General features: G+C 37.3%; 1 protein-coding gene and 1 long non-coding RNA gene across 2 annotated transcripts in view; both read right to left on the reverse strand.

The window, feature by feature from the left end:
* The window catches only part of LOC135989188 (uncharacterized), a 60974-nt gene extending 58815 nt beyond the window's left edge, over positions 1-2159 (reverse strand). The window contains exons 1-2 of the long non-coding RNA XR_010606282.1: positions 2109-2159; positions 1736-1857 (exon numbers count right to left, since the gene is read on the reverse strand). This is a non-coding gene — a long non-coding RNA (uncharacterized LOC135989188). The remainder of the gene's footprint in view (positions 1-1735; positions 1858-2108) is intronic.
* A 5284-nt stretch (positions 2160-7443) lies between these two features.
* The window catches only part of OTOG (otogelin), a 108990-nt gene continuing 92349 nt past the window's right edge, over positions 7444-24084 (reverse strand). The window contains exons 44-56 of the mRNA XM_065636091.1: positions 23093-23305; positions 22236-22340; positions 21758-21868; positions 20526-20627; positions 19980-20078; positions 19250-19290; positions 17965-18040; positions 16865-17043; positions 15538-15642; positions 14995-15114; positions 13715-13760; positions 9012-9091; positions 7444-7729 (exon numbers count right to left, since the gene is read on the reverse strand). Of these exons, the coding sequence (XP_065492163.1) occupies positions 7529-7729; positions 9012-9091; positions 13715-13760; positions 14995-15114; positions 15538-15642; positions 16865-17043; positions 17965-18040; positions 19250-19290; positions 19980-20078; positions 20526-20627; positions 21758-21868; positions 22236-22340; positions 23093-23305 (1478 nt within the window). The 3' untranslated portion in view covers positions 7444-7528. The remainder of the gene's footprint in view (positions 7730-9011; positions 9092-13714; positions 13761-14994; positions 15115-15537; positions 15643-16864; positions 17044-17964; positions 18041-19249; positions 19291-19979; positions 20079-20525; positions 20628-21757; positions 21869-22235; positions 22341-23092; positions 23306-24084) is intronic.

The raw sequence follows: 24084 nt of genomic DNA on the forward strand, positions 1-24084 counted from the left end.
TGGAAAAATGCTTTTAAACAACCACCTACAGGTACAGCACTGGGAGAGGCCAAGGGGATTTCCAGGTGCGAAGCCTGAAACAAACACAGGGAAGCTATTTACCAAACTGAGCATAAACCCTGTATCAGCAAAATCTGCTTCCAGTGCTCAAGCTGCCTGCACACCACGTGGCCTTAAAGAGGGTTATGGAGAACCTACATGTAACAATAAATGGTACCAAAAGCCGTTGCCTATTCCTCTCCTGTAAGCTGAAAACCACCTGTGAAGCCTTGTGTTTCCTCACAGCATCCAGTTGGCCTGTGAAATTAATTGCGAGCAATATCATTGAAAGTTTCTTTATGACTCGTACAAAATTGGGAGATTTCATTATTACACTGTCGGACAGCCAGTTGGCATATTTGCCTAAACCTGAAAGTTTCACATGCAAAATTCTAGATCACAGTTTTTATTCCAAAAAACACTAATCCAAAACTTTCCCCTTTTTGCAGTTTCCTCAGGAGCAAGAAGTTGGAAAGAGAACACTGGGTGGTACAAGCAACCCAACCAATACAAATTGATGATCTTAATGGGCTGCTGCCTGGGTTATCTATTAACTTCTAATTACTCCAGCAATATTTAACAATAACACTTTGCTTTAGGGATTAACTGTCATACAGAGAACTTTTGCCACACACCAAAATAGTTTTGCTTGGGCAGGGTGGGGTTCTTTTATGGAAGGGGAAAGGAAATCTAGCAGCTGTCTTCTCCTGATAGGAAGTGGAAGAGCACATTATTAGTGATGCTACTGTTTTGCAATCAAAGGATACTACACTACATACAGCCAGGTTAGAGATCAGACCTATTAGGCACTTTGATGCCATTATCTCAGGGGGTCCTTCTCTGCTTTTTCCCCTATTTAGTAAAATAAAACATCAACGTGGGGCTCACTAGGGAATATGGTCCAGAAAAGACAGTTCAGGGATTAAGAACAGAGATCAAGAACAGGCATGCTCTTGACATTTAGGCATTACTTCAGATATTCTGCCTTTGATATTCCATGCTTAAGATCAGACTTCTGCATTATTAATAAAAAAGAAATGCTATTAAAGTGCTCTGCTATATTTCTTTTTCTTTCCAATCTTCTACTACACAAGGCACATATTGGACAAATCTCACATATTCAATTCACAAACTAACATCAGTCTGTAGAAAAAACAAAACAAAAAAACCCCAAACCAAAACAAACAAACAAAAACCAAAAACAAACCAACCAACCAACAAACCTGATGTTTCTTTCAAGTATGTACCTGAGGTCAGAATCTGCTCCTGGGCAATTGTATTAAAAAAAAAAAATACACCGAAACACACAAACAACAACCACCACCACCCAAAAAACCAAAACCACACACACAAAAACCCCCTACACACCACAACCACGAAACAACCAACAAAAAAACCAAAACCAACCAACCAGCAAAATAATAATAATAATAAAAACCAACCAACCAACACACCACCAGTCAGGAAAGGCCTGTATATAGAAAAGCCTCTCTGCTGCCTCAAACTCCACGCCAGACATTCTAAATAGCTAAAGTACAAAGGTGTTTCATAGGTGGGTTTCATAACTTGCTGAAGAATTGCATTACCTTAAAGATCTTGGAAGCCAAAAGCAACATCACAAGTCACCCACAAGAATCAAGCCAACACCTACACAATAAAAGATCTATAAAACAGAAGTACTTTAAACTCCACTCACCTTATAGATCTTTTCCAGCTAATAGAACACCTTGTCATGGCAATAAACATATCACATTTTCCAAATTTAGCTGCACTTTTCCATCTTGAAGATTTGGCTGATGACGACATCTTGCTTCGGCTCTAGAGATACAGGGATAGTTTGGGTATAGCTGTCATATGAAGTAAATATACCTTAAGACATACAGAAAAAACTGTACAAGACCAATTACATTACATTCAGCTTCATGCAGATCAAATATTACCATTCATCACCTCATATCAAGAGATTGGATAAAATATGCCATACACACTATCAGAGTGGCTGACTTTTGAGCCTGTCAAGATAACTTTAACCTTTAAGGGTGAATTTCATTCCAACTAATTTTAACTACCTAAAAATGAGGTGCCTATCCACATCTTGCCCTCCAGGTTCTCTCTACATTGCAAAGGAAAGATGATACATCTGGAGGATGATTCATCACATCAATCTTATTTTAGGATGGGATGAGTCACTCTTTGGATGCACCTCTCTTTCTTTGGTGATGGATGGAGCCTGGACACTCAAGTTAATTCAGATATCTATGTTTTAAACAGCTAAAGTGAGCTGACATGATCAAAGCCTTGAGCAAAAGTCCATACAGAAAGCAGACCTGAGAGGATGGCAGGCTGTCAGGTGCTATTTCTAAAGAGGATAGATGTCTTCATCACACTGAGAGGGGATTTAAAAAAAAAAAAACAACAAAAAAACCAAACCACCATCTGCATAGCAGCTGTGGCCACATTTTAATTACTCATGGCTAGCCACTTGCATTGAGGGGAAAGATGATTGCGTGGGCAGAAATAAGAGTGAGGACAAAATTTTTAAAATTATTTGGTCTGACTTCATGGACTGCATACTTGAGAAGCCATCTGAGGAGATGGAAGTTATTTAACTTGTGACTAATAGTTTGCATTAAACTCTAAACCGACAGATGCCAATATTTCAGATTTACTTACCAAACCACCAGGGAGCACTATTGCTAATTAGAGGAAGCATTACTCAAGAGGCTGTTATCCTGAGACCAGATCATGTACTAATAACCCAGACATTGAGAGTTTAGATAGCACAATTGATATCATTATATTTCTTTTTAAAGGCCTTTCTTAATGGTCAATATCCATCATACTCAAGGCTCCAGCTGCCAAATCATTTATATTTTCCTGTGAATCATGGCTGGGCAAGCTTACTTGAGGTAATATGAGTAAAGTGTTTTTTAAAGGAGGTAACAGTGAGCGATCAGCACCATGACAAACAAGCAGTGTTTCCATACTCAAATCACTAAATATTTTATTCAAAGATGGAAAACAATCCAGGATTGAAAATATTTTAAAAAACTAGATTTAACAAGATACAAGCCTATCATGTTTCTGTACCTACATTAGGACTCACTTTTGTGGAGAATCTCCACATATCCAAACACATGTGAGACCACAGGGGTGGAGTAAAGTTTTGAGACTTGTGAAGAAGTTTAACAGGCCTCGGTTTCAAGAATGTGGTCAGGGTTTCACTCCCACAGCATTTTAATTCATATTAAACAAAACAAAAACTTATTTACGGCGATGTTAGAGATCAAGAATAAAACTATTCCTGCCCACTATTATTATACACATATTTTCTCCCCTTGGCCAACCCCCCCATTACTTAGTCTCTCTCTTACCTTCTGAGTAGAGAAGTTTTCAAAATTTAAATTTGGTTTCTTTATTCAGGATAAACAACTCCACGACGCGCCCAGCCCTGCAGAACAGCAGTCACGAGAGGTCTGCCAGAGGAACTCCAACAGTGTTCATTTGTTTGAAGGAATCACCTAAGTACCATTTCTGGATTTGATCTATGTTAATCAGCCTCTAGAAGTCCATTTTCTGCAGACAGCCTTGACACCAACAAATGACAAAAAAAGTAGTGGGCATTAGTAGCTGTTTTGCCCCAAGGATCACCAGTTTCAGATTTACAGAAGCGAGGCAGGTCTGCTCTCCAGCCAAGAGCCACCACCCCCAGCAGAGCCTGAGGAGCTAAGTCAACATGGTTGTACAAACACGAAGGCTTCCAACACCACCAGCTTTTAAAATGTATTTATTTGCTGCTTTCCCCACCTGGAAGTCAGCTGTTACAGAATAAAATATTACCTTTTCAAATCTTTCCCACAGCCACATCAAGATAGCCACAAGAACAAAGACCTCATAAGGCCACTCACCTCCTGTCCCTCATTTCACAGCCCACAGACCCCATACCAGCAGGCCAGTTCTCTCTTCTAAAACAAAAGGCTCATTCAGGAAAAAGAGCAGGCACTACACACCCCCATTGCCCCTTCCACACTGCTCTTATCCCCAGACACCCAGCCCACCACCACCACCGCCACCCACTGTTGTCCCCAGAAACAGGCTCCAGCTGGTGCAAATTGGCTTTTTAGCTGGAGGGAGAGGAGGAGGCCTCTCCTTAACCCCTTCAGGCTGGCTCTGGCAGAGCAGCCAGAGCATGACAGCAGCACAGGTGTTTCTTCCATCTCCCTGTTTGCAAGGGAGCAAAGTCCCTCTGCTCCGGCCTTCGCACCCATTGCTGCCCCAGAAGTCACCCAGCTGAGGTGGTTCTCCAGAAGAGAAGGTTCTCCAGTGTCTGCAGGACAGGCAGCGTTGCTGCAGCAGGAACAACCGTAACAACAGAGCACGTTGTGGCAGCAACGCTTTTAGAATGCGAGTTTCCCTCCAGCAACTTGCTTTATGTGCTGAATACAGGATTTAACTTTTGTTGCTATAGGAACTTACATTAAGGCTCCAGTATTTCATTAGCTCTAAGTGCATATATGCCTTTAAGGGTAGTAAAGACACAAAGTTGTGACAGTAGAATGCATGTATTCTAAAGAGTATAGCTTCAGTGCTGTATACCCTTCATATTACACCTGCATAATCAAGCAAAAAACAACTTCTTAGTAAAAAGAAGGTTGCTTTGGGACTCAGATTTTGTTACAGTCCAAATAACTCCTGCATAGGAGGGTCTGATGAAACCCACATCTTGCTGAGGTCCCTTTGGTTTCTGAAAACGTGGAAGTACAAATAAGGCAAAATCTTTTTCCAAAATATTTTTCCTGCTTTGTCACACACTGCGTGAGATAAAGACACTGTAAGGGCCCTGGGTTGCTTTGAACTAACCACAGGCAGACAGGCTAAGCATCTGTGAAAGAACTTAACATGAAGGCAGGGATAAAAGTAGCTTCCCTGTCAAACCATAGGCAGTTGGGATCTTCCCCCTTGTTTCTCCCAGCATAAGCTTAATGTTTACAAAATCTCAAGTAGGTACTTAACACAATGTTTATTATTTTACTCCTGAAGTAGAAGCAGTAGCAGCATTTGATTACAGTTACTGGATACACTACATTCTCCTTTCTACTCCCTCTGCCAGTATTCAGTTGCTCTTCAACCAAGAGTTGAAAGTTTGGATCTTGACTGGTTTTCACAGGAGCAGCCCTGAGCTCCTGGAAGCAATGAACGCTTTGCCATTAGCGCGAGTGGCAAGAGGATCCTTGCGCTGATCTGTCCCTCATGTTGGTGGCTGGCACTTCACAGCAAATACCATCTGGCTTGAGAGCCAGAGAAAAAGTTATTTTTATTAATTGCTACCCTCTAGGGTGGCATCTGCCAGCTGGTACTGAGGGAAGCTGAACTTCACCTTTGCAAATACCAAAGCTTCAATGTTAGGCACTTGGGTTCAAGGACTTAGCTCTGCTCAATGTGGGGTAAACAGCCCTTTTTGTTTTCTGCTCCTCAGCCCACTGTTTTCCAAAGGATGCACTCCTCCCAAGCTCTGTCCTTTCTCACTCCTTAGAAGATATCATTGAACAAGGAACACGTCTTACAAAATGGGTAGTGACTGTGCATATTATTATAGTTAGATCTTAATGACTTACCTGGCCCTAAAAGGGTAATCATCACTACACAACTATAATAAAATGCCTACACTTAAAACACTCTACTCATTGCAGTCAATTCCAAGGGACAGTTTAGAGAAACACTGTGGAAAGGAAATATGCAGAAATTTACCTCCCTTTTTTCCCTTGTTTCTCCAGAACAAACAGCCTGACAGTGTCAGAAATGTGTTATACTTTGATACGCAACCATTTTTCAGGGTTCTTTTGGAATAAAATGGCATAGTGGAATTTTGCATTTCCGAGGATGAAAGTGAACTGAGATGGAATCAGAAAAGATTCAGATTTCAAAGATTTTCAAAAACTCACATGCAGGTCTTCCTTGATGTAGTGTTAGATCATTAGTACTAGTGATAGCAGCAAACCCTAAAATTAACCATGTGCACTGCTGAAAAAGAAATTAGTAAACACCATGTGTTGAATCACGTGATAGTAAGCTGCCTTAACAATGACAGCAAAATTACTTGTAACAAAATAAGACTTCCTGTTATTTATTAGATATTGTAAGAATGAAAGGTATTGTATATGAAATTAATATCAAAAATTTCACGATTGATTTTAACCACACATTTTTCTTTGGATTAACTGCAGATTAGCAGCTTTTTAAGAAGTTACGCTGAGATCTATCTTCTATTATAGGATGTCAAGTGTATCACTATGTGCTATCTACAACTTTAATCTACAAAAATCAAAGCTACTGAATTTTTGCTGAATCTTGGCATTTGTTGGAAAAGAACAGAACAGCAACATTAGCTTAGAGGAGAAAAAAAATTAGTTTGTTACAACAAAATGTTAGATGTTCAAGTTCATAAGCAAAATTGCGTCTGAAATTTCAAACCTTACAATTGTACATTTTCCATATCAAACACTTGCCATAAGAATTTACATTCTACGATACTGGTGACAAAGATTTTCAACTTTGTTTTTCTTTTAGACAGATACGTAATCCTGGTTTTCTTTTTCCTAATGAATTTGCACATCTTTAAAATTACTGCTAAAGAAAGTTCATTTTTCTAAAGAAACAGTTTAATTATGGTGCATTTCATAAGCTGAATGTTTTCATTTCAGGTATTATCTATATAAAGGAATGTAAAATATTTTTCATTTGTTAAATCTGTGCATTTTCAGTTTACATCATATTGTTTAGCAGAAGGATAAACTACTAAGGACTCATCTAGATAGCCTAACACACTCTATCTGTTCCATACATTACATGTTTGCCATAATGCTTTTCACTACAATATAAAATACACTATAAAAACGGAAATTATTACCAGGGAATATTACATACAGTTATTAGTATTGACAATGTCTCCCTGATTAGAAACAAACAATAATTTCTCATACATGTTCTACTTCACAATAGGAATATGATTTAAACTGAAAATTCTTTTCATGTTGTCTAAACAATTTTTCTTAAAAGACATTGAATGTATTTGCACAATTGCAATGCATTCCAAATAATGAACTGCTGCCAGGTAAGCCAGTCGATGATTTAAAACACGAATGTGTGCCTGAAAAAGAGTGGGCCAGCCTTCCAGAACAAAATAGATGGTGTTCTTTCTCTTGAGGTGTCTCTAATGTAAATCACTTCACCTTTTAAGTTGGCACCTATTGCAAGAACTCTTAAAAGAATCCCTGTGAATGAACATGAAGACAAATCACATTACAAACAATGCAAAGCTATTCTTCAGAAATTCAGAAGACCCCCAAAATATTTTTATTCTTCCACCTTTTAGCATTAACCTGCTAAAATTCAGTTGCCTGGGTGTTTCATTTTTAATAGTTAAACTATTCAAATTATCTTATGCTGGGAATAGCTGGGCTTGCTGTTTTCTTTCCTTCTATGTTTTTTTTTAAGACCATTGGCAAGAACAATCTGTAGGCTCTTGGACTGAATAGCTGACCCAGGTTGAATTACTGGCACAATACAATTGCACGGTTCGTCTCTGTAGTCCGAGCTCCCTGCAGCATTTGCAGAATCTTGCGTATGTGTTGATGTTGTAGTTGTAAATGCTTGCAGAAGGGCACTTTCCATCACATGAAACAATATTCACCTGGTAACAAACATGAAGAATCATCAGCAAATTGAAACAGCTAGGGAATAAAGTTAGGAGTTCTCAAGGATGTCCAAAGATATCAGGCACCCAAATCCAATGGCAAAGCAACCAAAGATTTGGAGGCATTTCCTCTAGTCCCTTATAAAATCCCACTATATCTGAGTAATAAACTCTAAAGTACGTTGCGCAGAGAGGCCTCAATTTTTATCTTGCAGAGATTAATGATGACTTTCCTGTCATTTTCAGTAAAAGCAGATTTTGTCTGCTATCAGAAACCAAGAAACGATTTCAGTTTTGAATTTTAAAGTATTTATAACAACCTTGGCTTGAACATAGCACCAAATGTTCTGTCCACAACTTCCTACAGTATTAATTTCAGCAATACACTGATGTAGTGTTGCTATACGGGTATCGGTAAGGAAGAATATAAAGAATCAACCTTTTGGAAAGCCAAGGGGAATTATTACTAATGATACCAAAACTGTAATAGAGACTGTAACATAAACAGTCATATAAACTTATAATTTTTTCAAGTTTAATAGTCAGGATTTGCGTTTCTGTTCAATGAGACACTGACACTAAATTTCCTGGCTGCTCAACAGTTTACTCTGCAAAATGTATTCTCAGAGTCATTTTAGAGGTTACAGCTGTTTCCCTGTACTCTTTTATTACAGCTTTTCCAGGCACTCTTACACATCTCACACGAGACGTCTGTCTGCACCCTTGCTGCTGCTCCCGCTGCCTGGCTGCCCAGCAGGACACTGGTGGTGTCCTCCTGCAGTAAATCCTTCGGCAGACACACAGATAGGGCCTCATTCTTCCTACGCATTTCACAGTACGCTCATGCTGCTGTCTAAAAAAAACCCTTCACGACCAAAGATTCCTTTCTTCATTTAAATACTTTCCCTAGACAGATGGAAAATTAAACATGTCTGTAGCCGTTTTAACTGTAGTACATCACTGGCAAGATTCAGTTATATCAAATTAATTTGCATATAATAATTGTGTTATAGGGTGAACTGAGATCTTGGACTTGCACTAAATCAACACGTGCCTAAATGCATACAAAAGCAGAAGTCACATCCCCCTTTTTCTTATTATTTGAGAAGATGATTGCTGAGAATGTAGGGAAACATTACAACAGCTCTGTGAAGCACAGAAACCTCGGTCTGTGAGAGATGCAGACAATAGCCTTGTGGAATTTGTGTTCTCCTTCTCCCTTCTTTTTATTTCTTGTATTATTTCCCTTCTATTAAAAGAAATTGTGATATTTACTTACTGGTGTGTTACTCCTGCAGTCATTCTTGCGGATAGTCATCCTAACAGTCACCTTTTTACAGAATTTTCCATCTTCCTTACCTGCAAAATGGGAATTGATTGAAAAATATCAGCTCAAAATCCTAAAAATTTCAGAGACAAGAACATTCCTGAATGTTTTCTGGGGTCAAGAGACACAAAGTAAAAAATACCCAATACATCACTGCACATACCAAACTTTGGCAAAGTGACACTAGCTATACATTGTATTGCTTTAAAAACTATTCTATGCTTCATGCATTAAAGTATCTGTCTCATTATATCTTCAATGATCATTATAAAAGGACTATTCTTCATTCAGAAGCCTTTTAAGAGTAAGTCCACTGTCTTTCAAAAAATTTTTTAAAACTGGTCATCCACTCCTGTTGTAAGGCTTTTTAATAATGCGTAAAACGAATTTCCTATGAAATAACTGTAACAAACTTTAACAGCAGCATTTGCATTCCAGTGGTGTAAACAAAGTTTAAAACAAACACTTAGCAGTAGAATCTGATGAAGAATAAGGATTCAGGAGGCTATACATTTCTGTATGTTTTTATTAAAAGAGAGAAAATCCACCAGTAAACAAACAATTTTTTTAAATTTACATTTTCATTACCATTATGTACACAATTTTTCTCACAGAAGTATGTAAAAAGTACATGGATGAAATAAGATAAAACAAAATCATGACATGAAATGAGGAGTTAAATTTAAGACAGGAATCCTGAACATTTGAAGAAAAGCAAAGAAGGTTCAGTATAAAGTTCAGTTAGAGACCAGAAAGCACAGAATCTTCTGACCATGATCCTCTCTGTGCTGAAGGAACCACATCACATTGCAGATCTGCAAGAGAAATGAATAGTCCGTTCCATTATAACAGCTTCCACAGTTTCACAGCAGAATTTACACAGTCCCATGTGACTCTCCACTTACAGAGCTGCATTTTCTTTCAGTCAAGAAATCCAAAGATGTTGAAACAAGGTGAATACGGTTAGCTCCAGAAAAGCAAGGGCTGCGAAAGACTCATTGGTTTGACCAATACCTAATACTGAACTGTGACAGAGGTTTATTATATCTTCATGTGTAATGTCCAGTTCCCTGCTCTAATAAATGTCAAAACAGGTAATACTGCTTCTCAAAGAGAAGAATTTTTTTGTTTCTGTTGGGTTTATTTTTTTCTTTTTGTTTGTGTTTTGTTGTTGGTTTTTGCTGGTTTGATTTTTTTAAAAATTTTTTTAACACAAAAGCCTGCTACTGTTTCTAGACATAGCAGAGGTTTCTGGAATATGAAAGACAGGACAGCAACTAATCTTCTTGCAAGCAAATAAAAATCTGCAATTGGAAATGGCTGGCTATTGCTTGACTATCATTGAATTACATTTGCTTAGAGAAGAAGTAAATTAAGAAATGAAGAAAAAAGAAATTGTTTTTGAAAACAAAAACTCACCATTATTTCATGTTTCTCATAGTCCTATTCATGTCCTTTCTTCTTTTACATTATCCATGGTGTGTAGGATGGAGAATTTAGTGCAGTTGTAGCTATGACTTCATCCAGGCTATAGTAAAAGTACATTATATCTCATATATAATGTATTTCCATGGATGTACTTTAATGTCCAGTGGCTTTTAATAAGCTCTGCAATATAATACACTTTTACATAAACAACCTTACAAAACACGTGAGCATCTTATACGTGTCGTGTTATAATGAAATTCTTTTTCACAGTCAGTATGGTTAAAAATCCTTGCTTTGTTTTTGGGTTGACTTCAACAACCTTGTCATTTAAAGTGATGTCAATATGAAAAGAGTAATATAGATTTCAGCGTAGTACTCCTAGAGTCATAAGTATAATTTATTGAAGGATGCATCACTCAGTGATCTAGAAAATTACAGGAAATATAATTTCTCTTACAGAAATACAGAGAGATCGCAAAGTAAATGCCAAGGCAATTGCATTCATACCATGTTACAATTAAAAAAATTATCATGCTCTACTAAAAAGAGCAAAAATAACCTCCAATTTTCATGAAGCAAATGCAGGCTTGCTATTTTCAGTATACTGTCCTAAGTATGGATGGGAAAGGAATGACCTGCTTCTACTGAGTATGCCACTGGAAGCAAAACTATACAACACATCATCTGCGAAAACACTGTTTACATAGTAAGCTTTAACAAGCAAAGCCATTAGTCTCTATGTTCTACAGCACTATAAACATAATTGTATTAGCTTACATTTTTTAACATAGCAATTTTACACATGCAGCAAGCTAAAGTCTACGCAAGTGCTTACTACCAACAGTACATTGTTGGCTAACAACAATGCACTGCCCACACAGTGCAAAATGAAAACCAAACCACAACCAAAATGTGAGCCACTCTGGATCATGAGCAGTTACACTACACTGCAGCTTTTGGCATAATTGGGGAGCGCGAGGCCTGATGCTCCTATCAGGGAGTACATTGTTGGAAATCAACAATGATGCTGTTTGGGTTGGTCCTACTTATTTTCAGGAAAATGTACCTGTGGAACAGCTAGCATAGGCTGTAGGAGTGACTGGGCTAACAGGGAATGGGAGGAACACTGACACTGAAGAACCTGGTAAGAATATTATATATTGATCAGATTACATGTTACATTCTGGAGTCATTAGATTTCGGCATATTTGAGAAAAGAATTCAACTTTTACATATCTTTATATTACAGGATCAGAGAATGGCTGAAGTTGGAAGGGTCCTCTGGAGGTCATCTGGTCCCACCTCTCTGCTCAAGCAGCCAGCAGCTTAGGACCCTGCCCAGGTATTACTTGCATTGCTAAGCCTAATATCAAAACTAGGAAGAATCTGATCTACGTTGGTATAACTAAGACAATCTGGTACCCTAAATTTAAGTTGTCCTTTAGGGTACAAGAAAGAAATAGTCTGATTTCCTCTGAGCCACATTTGTAAAAACTCTCTAGGTTTTGATGGAACTCCTGGGACTTAATTTTCAAGTACCACTTAAAACTGAAAGGAAAAATCACAATGGTTTCTAATGGTAAAAGACTTCAAAAGAAAACAACCTGAAAACCCTTCTCAGAAAACTTCTCACATGATTACAGTTGACTAACGGCTCTCATGCCGGATTTGTTTGGAGTCAGAACAAGCTACAGAATTCATAGAGGTACTACGTTGTCTATAAACAGGTGTGAAATCAAAACTATTATGAATCTACTTGGTAAATGCAACTCTGAAATCACTGGATTTTTCAAGGGTTTAATTTTGCGTTGTAATGCATGCTCCAGATTAACAACTTACACTATTGTCTTAATTATTTAGAAGTGTGGTTATGATCTAAGTATAGTAGCAAGATCTTCTGCCTTGCTGAAAAGTAGCTTAATGGATTTTTAAGCTTAATGGATTTTTAATGGTCTTAATAAATTGTTTGTTCAGAAGCTGTCTTAGATGGCTGCTAAGGCACTGAAGGGTAATATCAGATAATCAAAAACTAATCTCAAACTATGGAGAATCGGCTACAGAACTACAACAAACACAGGTCCATCAGAACGAAAAAATGTGAAGAGATGTTACCATTCCCTTACAGTGATCAGGAACTGGAAAAAAGCAGATAAATCTTCCCATTTCAATAACCTATGTACTACAAAATGCAATACATAATGAATAGCACCGCGAGGTACCTCCCAGTTGGCCACATATATCTCAGTGCAGTAACTGTGCACATGGTACCATGTCTGGTCATCATGACTGTTCAAGTCCCATCCTACCCAGCAGGAAATAGCTGCATTTTTCTCCAGCTCCTTCCCACACTGTATCTGCTAACACCTTCGGCTTTCAGATCACTATTCCAGCCACTTATGCAAATGAAGTGAGATTTTTGCACCTTTTTAAAGATAATCTGATACTGCCCAGTATGAAATCTCCTTTTCAATTGCATATAACATCGTCAACTTCAGGTATTTGAGCTCAGAGTCTTCAGGTTAGGTGTCTGATTCAGGCTAAATTCTGCACAAAATCGGCCAAAATGTTTCAGCTATGTACCATTGTGTTAAGAAAAAATGTACTCAGCCATTGATTTATATTAAGAATTAACATATTTGGAACCTATTCTGTAGATAATTACATATTTCCAGAGAACCTTTATTAGCTCTCTTAGATGTCAAAACATATCTTGCTAATCAAGTAAGGGGCGATTTTTAAATTATAAGTTCCTTTAAAAAATATTGCCTGAATGCTTCTGAACTATGTCTATTAATGGAATCCAAGACTATATTAAAATCAGTTAAATATTTACAGCATTAACTTACAAACTGCATAAATCAATCTTCATGTTTACCAAATATGAAGGTATGAATGTAGACAAAGCATGTTTTAAGGTGCCTTTCAAAACACAGTACCTTTTATTATACTAAATGCAGTAACTAATATTGTGATGAGTTTTACATGAGAACTACAAAATACTCAAGGTAGCAATTTTAGTGACTTGGCCAGCCACAGTCACTATCAGTGGAGCGAACCCTTCAATGTTAAACTACTTTATTCTGATTTAAGCACGAGTGAAACTGGGAAAAGCACAGCCTTTCGAGATCAGTGCATCAAGCTTTCATGCAGGAAAGAATCAACCTTATTTCTAAGGTAAGAACAAATCAGACAGACTTGTGAGGCAGCAAGTGTCATTAATCACTTACAGGTTTTGCAGCATCCTTCCAAGAATGGTACAACATAGCCTCCAACCTGACCAAGAGAGAAAAAGAGGAAAAATATTGATTTTTTTCAATCATTCATTCCCATATATCTGCACTATACCCATATATCTGCACTACTAGAAATATCTTCCAGATACAGCTCTGCAGTGTTATTCAGGCAAATGCAGCACCCTGGTGAATGGATGAAGGTTTGGATGTAAATGATCTAACTTGACTGTTCTAACACAAGTGAGTACTAAGCGGTTGTCACTGAATGCCACTATACATCACCTGCTACCAAAAAGCCAGGTTTGGAGAGAGAATGGCTGTGTTTAGAATGACTTCATTATCTGTTATTTAGAGTAAATCCCTGACTTCTTGTAGAAGCCATACCAACAGTCACAAAAAACTTATTCTGAAATCAAAGCAGGAACAAGTCTCGTCTAAATGAGAAGCCGCCTGGTCCCCGTAGTGGACACCATGGCTGTCTGCAGTGCTGTAGCATGAAATGAAGCGTTCCCCAGAGCACAATGGGAGGAAGAGCTGCAGCTTGTTGAAAAGCTCTCTCAGGATTACCTTGAAGGAGAGTTCAATTTTTGATGTCCACCTCGGTATCTCAAGACATGATAATCTATCTCTCTGCCTTAACTTTTTTAGTTTGCCTGGAACAGCAAAAGGCCTTTCACCAGCTGTGAAACTGAGACTGTCTCTGAAGAATGAATCTCATCTGTGAGAAGAACTACAGCCACCCAGCTCCTTTAGGGCTGTTCCTTGCTTGTGTACCACCATTAATTAAGGAAAGTATCCCTAATCTCATTTTGCAGATTCAAATAGAGCTTTTGCTTTTCCTGGAAAACTAGTCCACAAAACCTTCTGTCCCAGTGTAGAAAAGGTTTTACTGATATTCAGACAATCTTTCATTTTCTTCAGTGTTTTTGACCACTGCGATGAATCAAATTGCTATATGCAGAAAATCAGCTAGAAAGAAGTCCAGCCCAGAAAAGCATCCAAGTTCAGACAGCTGTATGAGGACTAGTTTGATATTACACGCCTCTATTAAAAATAAATAAATTCTGAGACCAAGAGGTTTCTCCAGCAGCGTGGTGGCACACTATATGTGTATAGTTAGAACTTTGCACCTTCAAATGTCTGGGCAAAAATGCAGGCGTTGCAAGAATTCATCATTTTTCGCTTCTTGAGGTAAAAACACCTTTTGTCAGTGTTAGTCTTTTCATGCAAATATAAATCACAGCTGGAATGAAAAGAATGTATTGAACACTGACCTTCACACATTCAGTTTCATTAAAGGGTGGGCAGCCAACTGAAGAGGAAACCAGAACTGGTCCTATTGCTGTGTTAGTGCATTCGTATCTGATGCAGTTTGAAATCCAAACAGTACCGGGCTGTTTAAAATTGTAAACCAGAATCTTTACTCAGCAAAAACAGTATTATAAGTATTTATAATGCAATTCCATTGAAAGTTATCTTGTCTGAATCAAAAGTAATACAGCAAAACATAATTTGGATGCATGCTAAAGTTCTGTTTAACTACAGAACTTAAAAGTCCACTAAATGTAGAATGTTAAGCAGGTTCTAAAATAGTCAAGTTGACAATAATTCCCTTATACATCAAAATCCCTTAATCTTTGTAGACAGCTATATGATTTACTCTATAATAAATTAATTTTGTGTACATGCAAAACTATTCCTAGTATTTGGCCAAATAAAGCTGCTCTTTGCACATTTTATATGGCAAAGTGTGTACAGTATCTCATCTTTTTTGTTTACTTCTAGATATTTTGAGGAAATTAGACATAAAAACTTACCTTAATATTGGAAACTGTGCCATTGCTGAAAGTGTGGAGACAAGACAAGTTCTTGCAGCTACCACAGCAAGTTGTTAAATCTTTTGGAGGCTGATAGACTTGGTTCTGCCAAAACCAAATAGAATATTCCTTGTATGAGACCATCTTGCAGCTTGACGTTCTGCTACTGTAATGAGCAGATTTTTTTCAGGTATCTGATTTTAGGTACAGCTTTTAAATAACTTTCAAAACCACATAGCTTACATTTGTACACACTGTACATTCATTAAGCTTTTATAAAATACTTTTGTTCTTCATTGAAGTAAGTGGGGAGAAGTTTCAACTCTGAGAGAATGAACTGGTCTTTTTACCATTTTCAAATGTGACAGAGAGTTCAGAAAAGGGCAACGAAGCTGGTGAGGGGCCTGGAGCACAAGTCTGATGAGGAGCAGCTGAGAGAACTGGGGCTGTTTAGTCTGGAGAAAAGGAGGCTGAGGGGAGACCTTATCGCTGTCTACAACTACCTGAAAGGAGGTTGTAGCATGGAGGGTGTTGGTCTCTTCTCCCAAGTAACAAGTGATAGGACGAGAAGAAATGGCTTCAAGTTGCACCAGGGAAGGTTTAGACTGGACATTAGGAAAAAAATCTTCCCGGAAAGGGTTGTCAGGCATTGGAACAGGCTGCCCAGGGAAGTAGTGGAGTCACCATCCCTGGAGGCATTTAAAAGGCATTTAGACGAGGTTCTTAGGGACATGGTTTAGTGCCAGAGTTAGGTTATGTTTGGACTCGATGATCCTGAGGGTCTCTTCCAACCAAAATGATTCTATGATCTTCAAGAACCACTGACATTTTGATTTTGACTTTTTACGCATTAGACATCAAGTAAGTACATAATTAGAAAAAGTAATCTATATAATATTCTCATGGTAAGGTACCATACTTTGTAAAAATGCAAGGTATCATTTGCTTGTTTTATAAAGCTGTTTTCACCACAGTTAGAATTATTCTTCTATTTATAGTTATTATCTTCCCAATTCTTTTTGTGCTAATGTCTGCCAGGAATTTGTACCAGTTTGTGCATAATGCAATTAAAGTCACACAGGGATGCAAGGTGGCATTATGCAATATACATTAGTTTGGAGAATGTTTATACGGGGGAGAAAACAGTGAAGGCAGTGGGAATTTTGTAAACTTGTATCAGAAGTGCTGTAGCACATCATTAGAGGGAGATCTCAGTGTTACTCTTTCCATCTTGTTCATATGACTGTAATCTACTTAACAAAACCAAACAAAATACAATTAAGACTACCAGTCACAATGTACATGTCTAAAATAGTGAATTTCTTACAGCTTTGCACTTGACAGCACAGTCTATTGAAGATGTGTTTATTCGGTAATATTTAGTGGAGGGATCAATCACATTTGTACAATAAGAAACACGGCAAATGCCATCTGCACTGTGTTCCACGATTGTCTGTCCAGGACGCAGCACACCTCTCTCATTACTCAGGCAAACTTTGTCTCTCACTACAAGAAAACAAAAAATAAAAAGCATGGTCATGATAATCAGCTTGATATCAAGATTCTGTTAAAAAATGTTTCAAAGAGTAAAACAGGAATGAAAAAAGCTATTCTACCTCTTTAAGAACTATGGGCCAGATTTTAAAATTAAACAGTTAACAGTAGTCTAATGCTTCAATACAATTGCGAAATTATTTCAAATATAACGTGAAGGAAATTTAAATAAATATATAATATTCTACTAGCTGCACCAACGAAATGAAGTGCAGGCTTTTTCAGCAAATTTGTTTTATAAGTCTACTTCAGGATAGGAAATGTTCCCAAGAAATGTCTATTTCTGCCCCCTGATTACCAAGGGTGCAGGGGGCTTAGAAGTATACATCTTTGTTGTAGAAATCTAGGCAAGGACAATCCCAACTCTATTGGTGCCCCACAGGAATTATTTTTTCCTGAGTTTTCCCAGATGCTACTGGGCATGCTCTAAGATGAATCTGCATGGTGCTGAATGCTATCCTTGATCTTGTAGAGCACATAAGCGTGTCTACCAGCTTCTGAGTAGTCCCATAATGGGTTAGTGGGACTTTTCTTCACGTGGACATTGAGTGGTTTCATTTCTTGCTGGGGTCCTTACTCCAGCTCAGCAAGGTGCAGGCTGCTTAGTCAACACCACCCAACTCCCCCAAAACTCTGCCTGCTATTTCCCTGCACAGACCTCCTGCTACAGGAACTAACAAAATACAAGGATAGGCCATAATCAACCAAATATTTAGTGATGGGTCCTGTTTTCTTGCTTTTTCTTACACTATTTGTGAATTATGTCAGTCAATTCTTTCCTCCTCAGAACCATGTTCAAAGTGAACAGCCAATTTATAATTCCTAATAAACTTGAAAGGGTATTTCTTTTAATTAAATTATTTTCTGACGTACCACAGATGTACTTAACACAGTTACAGATATTTTCTGTGCTGTTCTGAAACAGTTCATCTATCTGAAGTTTCTGCCCCTAAGTGTATAAAAGCAGAAAAAAACCAAAAGTGAAACAACAAACCAAAGTGAAACAACAAACCAAAGTGAAACAACAAAATAAAGTGAAACAACAAAATAAAGTGAAACAACAAAATAAAGTGAAACAACAGCGTTTTCTTATGTGTATGACTTTTAAACACCTTTCCTTCAGGTTTTGAGTAGCAGTATCTCTTGTCCCTAGAAACCTATTTTGAATCCACTTTCATCACCCGCAGAGGCATTTAATTTAGTAAAGGTAACCGAACGGGAATTTTTTTACACCTGAAAAGCAGGAATGGTTGTTGGTGTCAGTATAGCAGACATTTAGGACAGAATAGACTAAGGCAGGCCAACAATGAAATGCAATGGCTTGCCTTTGTACAGAAATCTCCATGCAGGGTAGAGTGTAATCTTTCCTGGAATAATTTAATGGATATCAATAGTACCACCATAGCACAGATGTGCTTTTTAATTTTTCCTTTTGTTGTTTATATGTATGCATATTGATATTTTTCTTCCAGTTTTCTGCAAGTCCTTATTACTTATGCCCAAGTTTCTTCATCTACAAAATGAAAGTACTAACAACAACCTCGCTTACAAAGCATTTTGAGCTTCTTCTCTAAAAAATTAGTACTATTTCCAATTCCTTCCTAGGACTCCAAATTATAATTATTATAAATTATTCCCATTGCAATATTGTTTTCTGGATAACGTAATGACAAGCAAAACCAAAGTATACCCAGTACTGAGAACCTAACTCAGCAATGCTAATGAACATCTTTGTAATGCAGAACAAGTCACAATGAAATACGGTTTAAAAGTTCTGCTTAGTCAGTGGTCTGAGTGCATGACATACGTTAACACATTCACTGTAACAAATATCATTAACAAAACACTGATGCTCTAAAGCATTTAGTTCTGACAATTTAACAACTAAATTTTATTGTTGAGTGCAGTTCCACTCTACAAGTACTTCAGGGCAGGATACAGTCGTAAAAACTCCAGAAATATCAATGCTATACAACCATTTTATTCTGCACGATATTTACATTTAACTGGCTTCTTAAAAATTGATGTGTTTTTGTAAAGCAATTTTAAAAATGAGGTCTTTTCATATTTCACTGATAAACCTACTCATAAGATATTGATAAATACATTTATTAAGAAATAAATAAAATAATACTGCCAAAGAAGATGAATTTCATACCAGTTTGCACTGAGGTTTGGGGATTGTTTCGCATGCACATTCTAAAACAAAATACAACAACAGAAACAATAATTTAGAAACCATTTGCCATTTGCTTAAAACAGAGCATCAGAGAAAACAGAAATTCCAGATTTACAAGTCATCACTGAAGAAGTTCTGCTGGTTTTTTAAATATAGCTATCTGGGGAGTCTAGATTTCTATTCCATCCTGAAAACTCATACTAGCTTCTGTGACCACTTTTACTTATTACAACAATTTACAACATTGTATCAACTGCGCTCCACCTGAACACCTTAAAAAAAATGGTGATCATTCTATCCGCTAGCCTCCATGCAGGGACAACTATCATTACAATCACTATAAAGCAATGGAGAATTGTGTTGAAGATGTATCATATCCTACCGTCTTTGTAAACTGGCAAATTCTTGACCTGTGAAGCTAACCTTTTTTTTTTAAGCCATAAATAATATACTAAGTCTTACAAAATTTTCAAGATGATAAGTCACCAGTTTGAACAGGCAAAATCCACAGTATGCTATCACCCTTGTGAAGCAGAAAAAGCAGGCAGATTAAGAAATCTTGTACTGTTAGATGACCTTTCTGTATAATTTGTCCATAGGCAGATCACAATGGTATAGCTGACTTAAAGCAGACTTAAACCCAAGAGGCCAAAGCTCTTGTCAGTGTCTTATTGTCTAAGGCAACTAAAATGAAAATCAGTCATTTTACCACATGTCTGAAAGGGGCAGCACTTCTCTGGACTCCATACCTCCACCAAAGACATGCCTAGCATACATTTGAATTCAGGACAACGATGTATTTCGCAAACTAAAATTAAGGAACAGAAAGTCCAATAAACACAAGGTTGATGAACAGAAATACGAATCAAGAACAGTAAATTACTTATTCACAATAAATACCTATAGAAAACATCTTACTTGAAAAGACTAAAAGTCAAAATTTAATCATTAGCCATTAGGTAACAGTAGCACAGAGTACAACTACTCTAAGCAAATATTTCAAAGAGTTTTAAATCTCTAGAATTTGAGGCCTGAAATTACTGTTTTGTCTCCATGATATAGATATTCAGATAATGCTTTAGGCACATCGAGTTTTAAAAGTAAAGATTATTTGTTCAGGACTACAGATGATAGCTTGTTTATATACACAAGTGGAGCTGTAACTCTAATCCACCATTTTTGGCACTGAACATCCACACTACAAAATTTGATATGTTCTCTATTACTTAAAATACCAAAATCAAGTCAAACTTACTACACTGGTATGCAGGGCAACACCTCTCTGTCGTATTGCCATCCACAATAAGAACTTCTCCTTCTTGACATTTGGGTATTTGATCAGAGCAAGCCCCGCATGCTGGAGAAAACAATTATTTAAATCTAAAACATAGGAAGAAATCTTACTACTGCCTAGGAAACATGCCCATGAAGATTGTCTCAGACACGCATGGAGAACAGAGACACTCTGAATTCGTTCTTTATAGTCCCTATTCAAGAGGTTCATTTTCAGCGCATCTTGCCTTTTCTTTGTTCCCTGCTATAAAGAATGAATACTTTGTGAGTCAGATAACAAACAACAGGATTTTCTCTCCCTTGCTGTTATGAATTTTTTTTGCTAGATTTTCTCTCCTAACAAGTTACCCTGTCGTTTTCAGGAATGCTCTTCTGCCCGACTTATAGGACCTCAGATCCCCAATAAAGGGCATCTCCTGTGATCCCAGTGTTCTCTCCCACTTGAACACAATAGGTACTCTCGGATAAATACAGTGAAAAGACTCATTATACCAAAAAAGAGACAGAAGTGTAATTCAAGTTTTCTATTAACGCTTAAATTTTTGCACATGGAAGAGCTAATCATGATGACTTGGCCTTTGATTCACAGATATCTATGTGTAAAAGTAAGAATAAATTCAATAGGACCTTATTGGCACATTATTATCACACAGAAAACAACCATATAGTAACATTGGAACTCTGATACTGATGCCAAAAGTGCAATTTTATTATTGAACTAAGTCATTAAAGGCCAAACCCCAAACAAAGTGAACAAATTTGCATAATACTCTCATATGGGATATTTACCATTCAATAAGATGGGCCATAGATGATACAACAGGATATAGGGAACAAGAGCATATATAACTTGAGTCTTCTTTCAGATAAAATATTCATGCAGCCAGGCCACACACTGCATAGGGATGGTCTCTCAAAAGCCCTCAAATCCCTCATCCACAGACTCCACCACAACTCCTCTACACGACCCAAGAATACTATTTAGTTGCACACAAAGCTGTTTTGTGACTCTTGATGGTTTTTGCCATTTCTTATGTTTTGTAAAATTAATACGCATTTTTTAAACCACTTTCAAAAATCTTACTATGTTGGGAGAGCTAAAGGAAGTACAAGGAGCCTTAATTGGCAAGATAATTGTAGACACCATTGCAGATGCAGAAGCACATTTAGCACCAGTGAGCCAGAATACTTTACCACATATATAGGAAATGCAGCAAGTACTCTCCACCCGAGAAGCAACTAGTGTTTGATCAGCTTGACAGCTTGGCATCTGCTCCACTGGTTCACATTTTGCTGGATCACATTCTGAAAAAAGAACAACACGTTATTTCTTTATTCAAAGTATAGCATTTCCCCTTCATTGTGCTATAACCCTAAGAAATGGCTGTGCAGAGCAGAGAAATACTACAAGATGCTTTAGAAAAACTTCTTCCTTCTATCTCAAGAAAGCAAAGACATTCTTGCCTGATTGTTAACACAAGACACCATCATTATATCTGCTCAAATTGAGGCATAGACCAACCCTGAGCCTTTAGATGAAAGGGAATTTTGTAAATGGCCATACTATCAATGATGCCTACACGAACTACCTTTTTGCTTCTAAGTTGTTCTATTTAGTTTACTGAAAGTCTTTCACAGGGTGAACTTTTTTACCTTTTCAAAATAAACATACCGCAAACGTAGTTGGGACAACAGGATTCTTCACTGTAGTAAGTGACCAGCTTTTCCAAGTCATTACACTCAGGGATTAGGGGTTCACAGAGGCTCTGATTACAAACTGTTACGTAAAGGGAAAGAAAACAAAACCTTCTAAACTATCTTATGCAATTATAAATTGAGTAGAGCAGTGGCAAGCAGTATTTGCAGTTCGATATCCCAAATCTCCAAATGACAACATGCATATGAAAACCACAACAAACTAGCAAAAAAAAGCAATATTCAAAAGTGCCTGGCATTTGCAACACTCCATGGAGGCAAAGTTAAACTACAGCTGCATCCTTGTGAGAATTTAAAAAATAAAAATAAAAAAAAAAATTCCTGTGGAAAACTCACTGCAACATGATCCCAGGTGGTCAAAATATGAAAACCGCTTGCAATTTCTTTTTGCAAATGGACTTTCTATGCTAAATAAGGATTTAATAAAGCTTTTATATGCTTTTTTTACTGCTCACATTGTAAATTAGATAAACAATAATCTGATCTTTTTTCCCCTAGTAATTAGTTACATCATTTATTTGTATTTGGATATTAAAAATAAATCAGTAGTCTGTACAACTGAGATAAACACAATTCCTATCCCAACGAAAACAGAGCTATTTCAGTCCTTATAACCCTTGTCCCCTCCTTCTGCCTCTCCCCTAAAACCTACTGGATATTGAGCCAAAAAGTACAACGGTTATACAGTTTTCTACCTAATCTGTAAATTCCATTCCTTTCAAAAGTAGGATATGTAACAGGAAAACAAACCACAGAGAAAGGTTATCTGCATATTCCAGTGGGCAGTATTCATAATCATTAAGGAATACTCACTACAGATCTTCTGAGGACAACATGTGTGATCATCAGGAACAAGCAAGGCCACTTCTGCAAATCGCTGACAGTCTAAACCATGGATATCTGAACAGTTGTACTCCACTGGAATAATGGTCTCACTGTCAACACATTTTTGCATACAGCATCCACTCAAAGAAGTTTTCCAGATCTCACCTACTGCATGAGGTGCTCCTGAGCTGTCTGTACAAGCTAGATCAGACAACAGAAAACAGAAGTAATTCCTTTTTACTTCAAAATTTGGCCTCCACTTTCTTCCACAGGGAGTGTGGAACTATGAAGTATAAAAACACCCAAGTTTTAAAGGTATCACCTATTCCCATCACCCCACAAAAAAGTGAAAGAGGAGACAGTCTGAGACTGAGTTTGTATGGAAAAGAAAGACACTCAATACCCTCCAGAGGGTCAGGACCTCCACTTTGTTTTGTGCCTCCACTGAAAGGCTAGTCACTTAAAATCCTAATCCAATCCTTTGTTTTCAAAGCAATGATCTAAAAAGAAGTTACTTTTGTATTCCACAAACAAGAAAACTATTATTAATTTACAGTGCTTTATGTAATCTGATTTCTAATAAACTGCACCCTTCAAGTTAGTGTTGTTAGTGTTAAGTATTGGTCCAAAATATGATGTGCTCAGGCAGAATTATAATGAAAATAAATATCAATGCTGTCAAAAAGAACATAAGACATATACATACATTATTCAAAATGTGTAATTAACTGTTGCATCATTCAAAATGTGTAATTAACTGGTTTTGCATGTCTTTTGAATGCTATTTAGTATCAACAGGTTTGGACCCTTTGGCAAAGGGCTAGGTGAAAAGAAGGCCAAGATTAGCATACGTTGAATACTAGAACACATAAACATAAGCAAAACCTGCCATTTTGAGGAGCATCCTCCAGCTGAGAGCAGGTGTCACAAGGACATTCCCTGCTAGCTCACCTGTACAGTTAATGTTTACTGAACACCTA

This window comes from Caloenas nicobarica, chromosome 5 (assembly GCF_036013445.1).
Source record: "Caloenas nicobarica isolate bCalNic1 chromosome 5, bCalNic1.hap1, whole genome shotgun sequence".
Classification (NCBI taxonomy): Eukaryota; Metazoa; Chordata; class Aves; order Columbiformes; family Columbidae; genus Caloenas; species Caloenas nicobarica.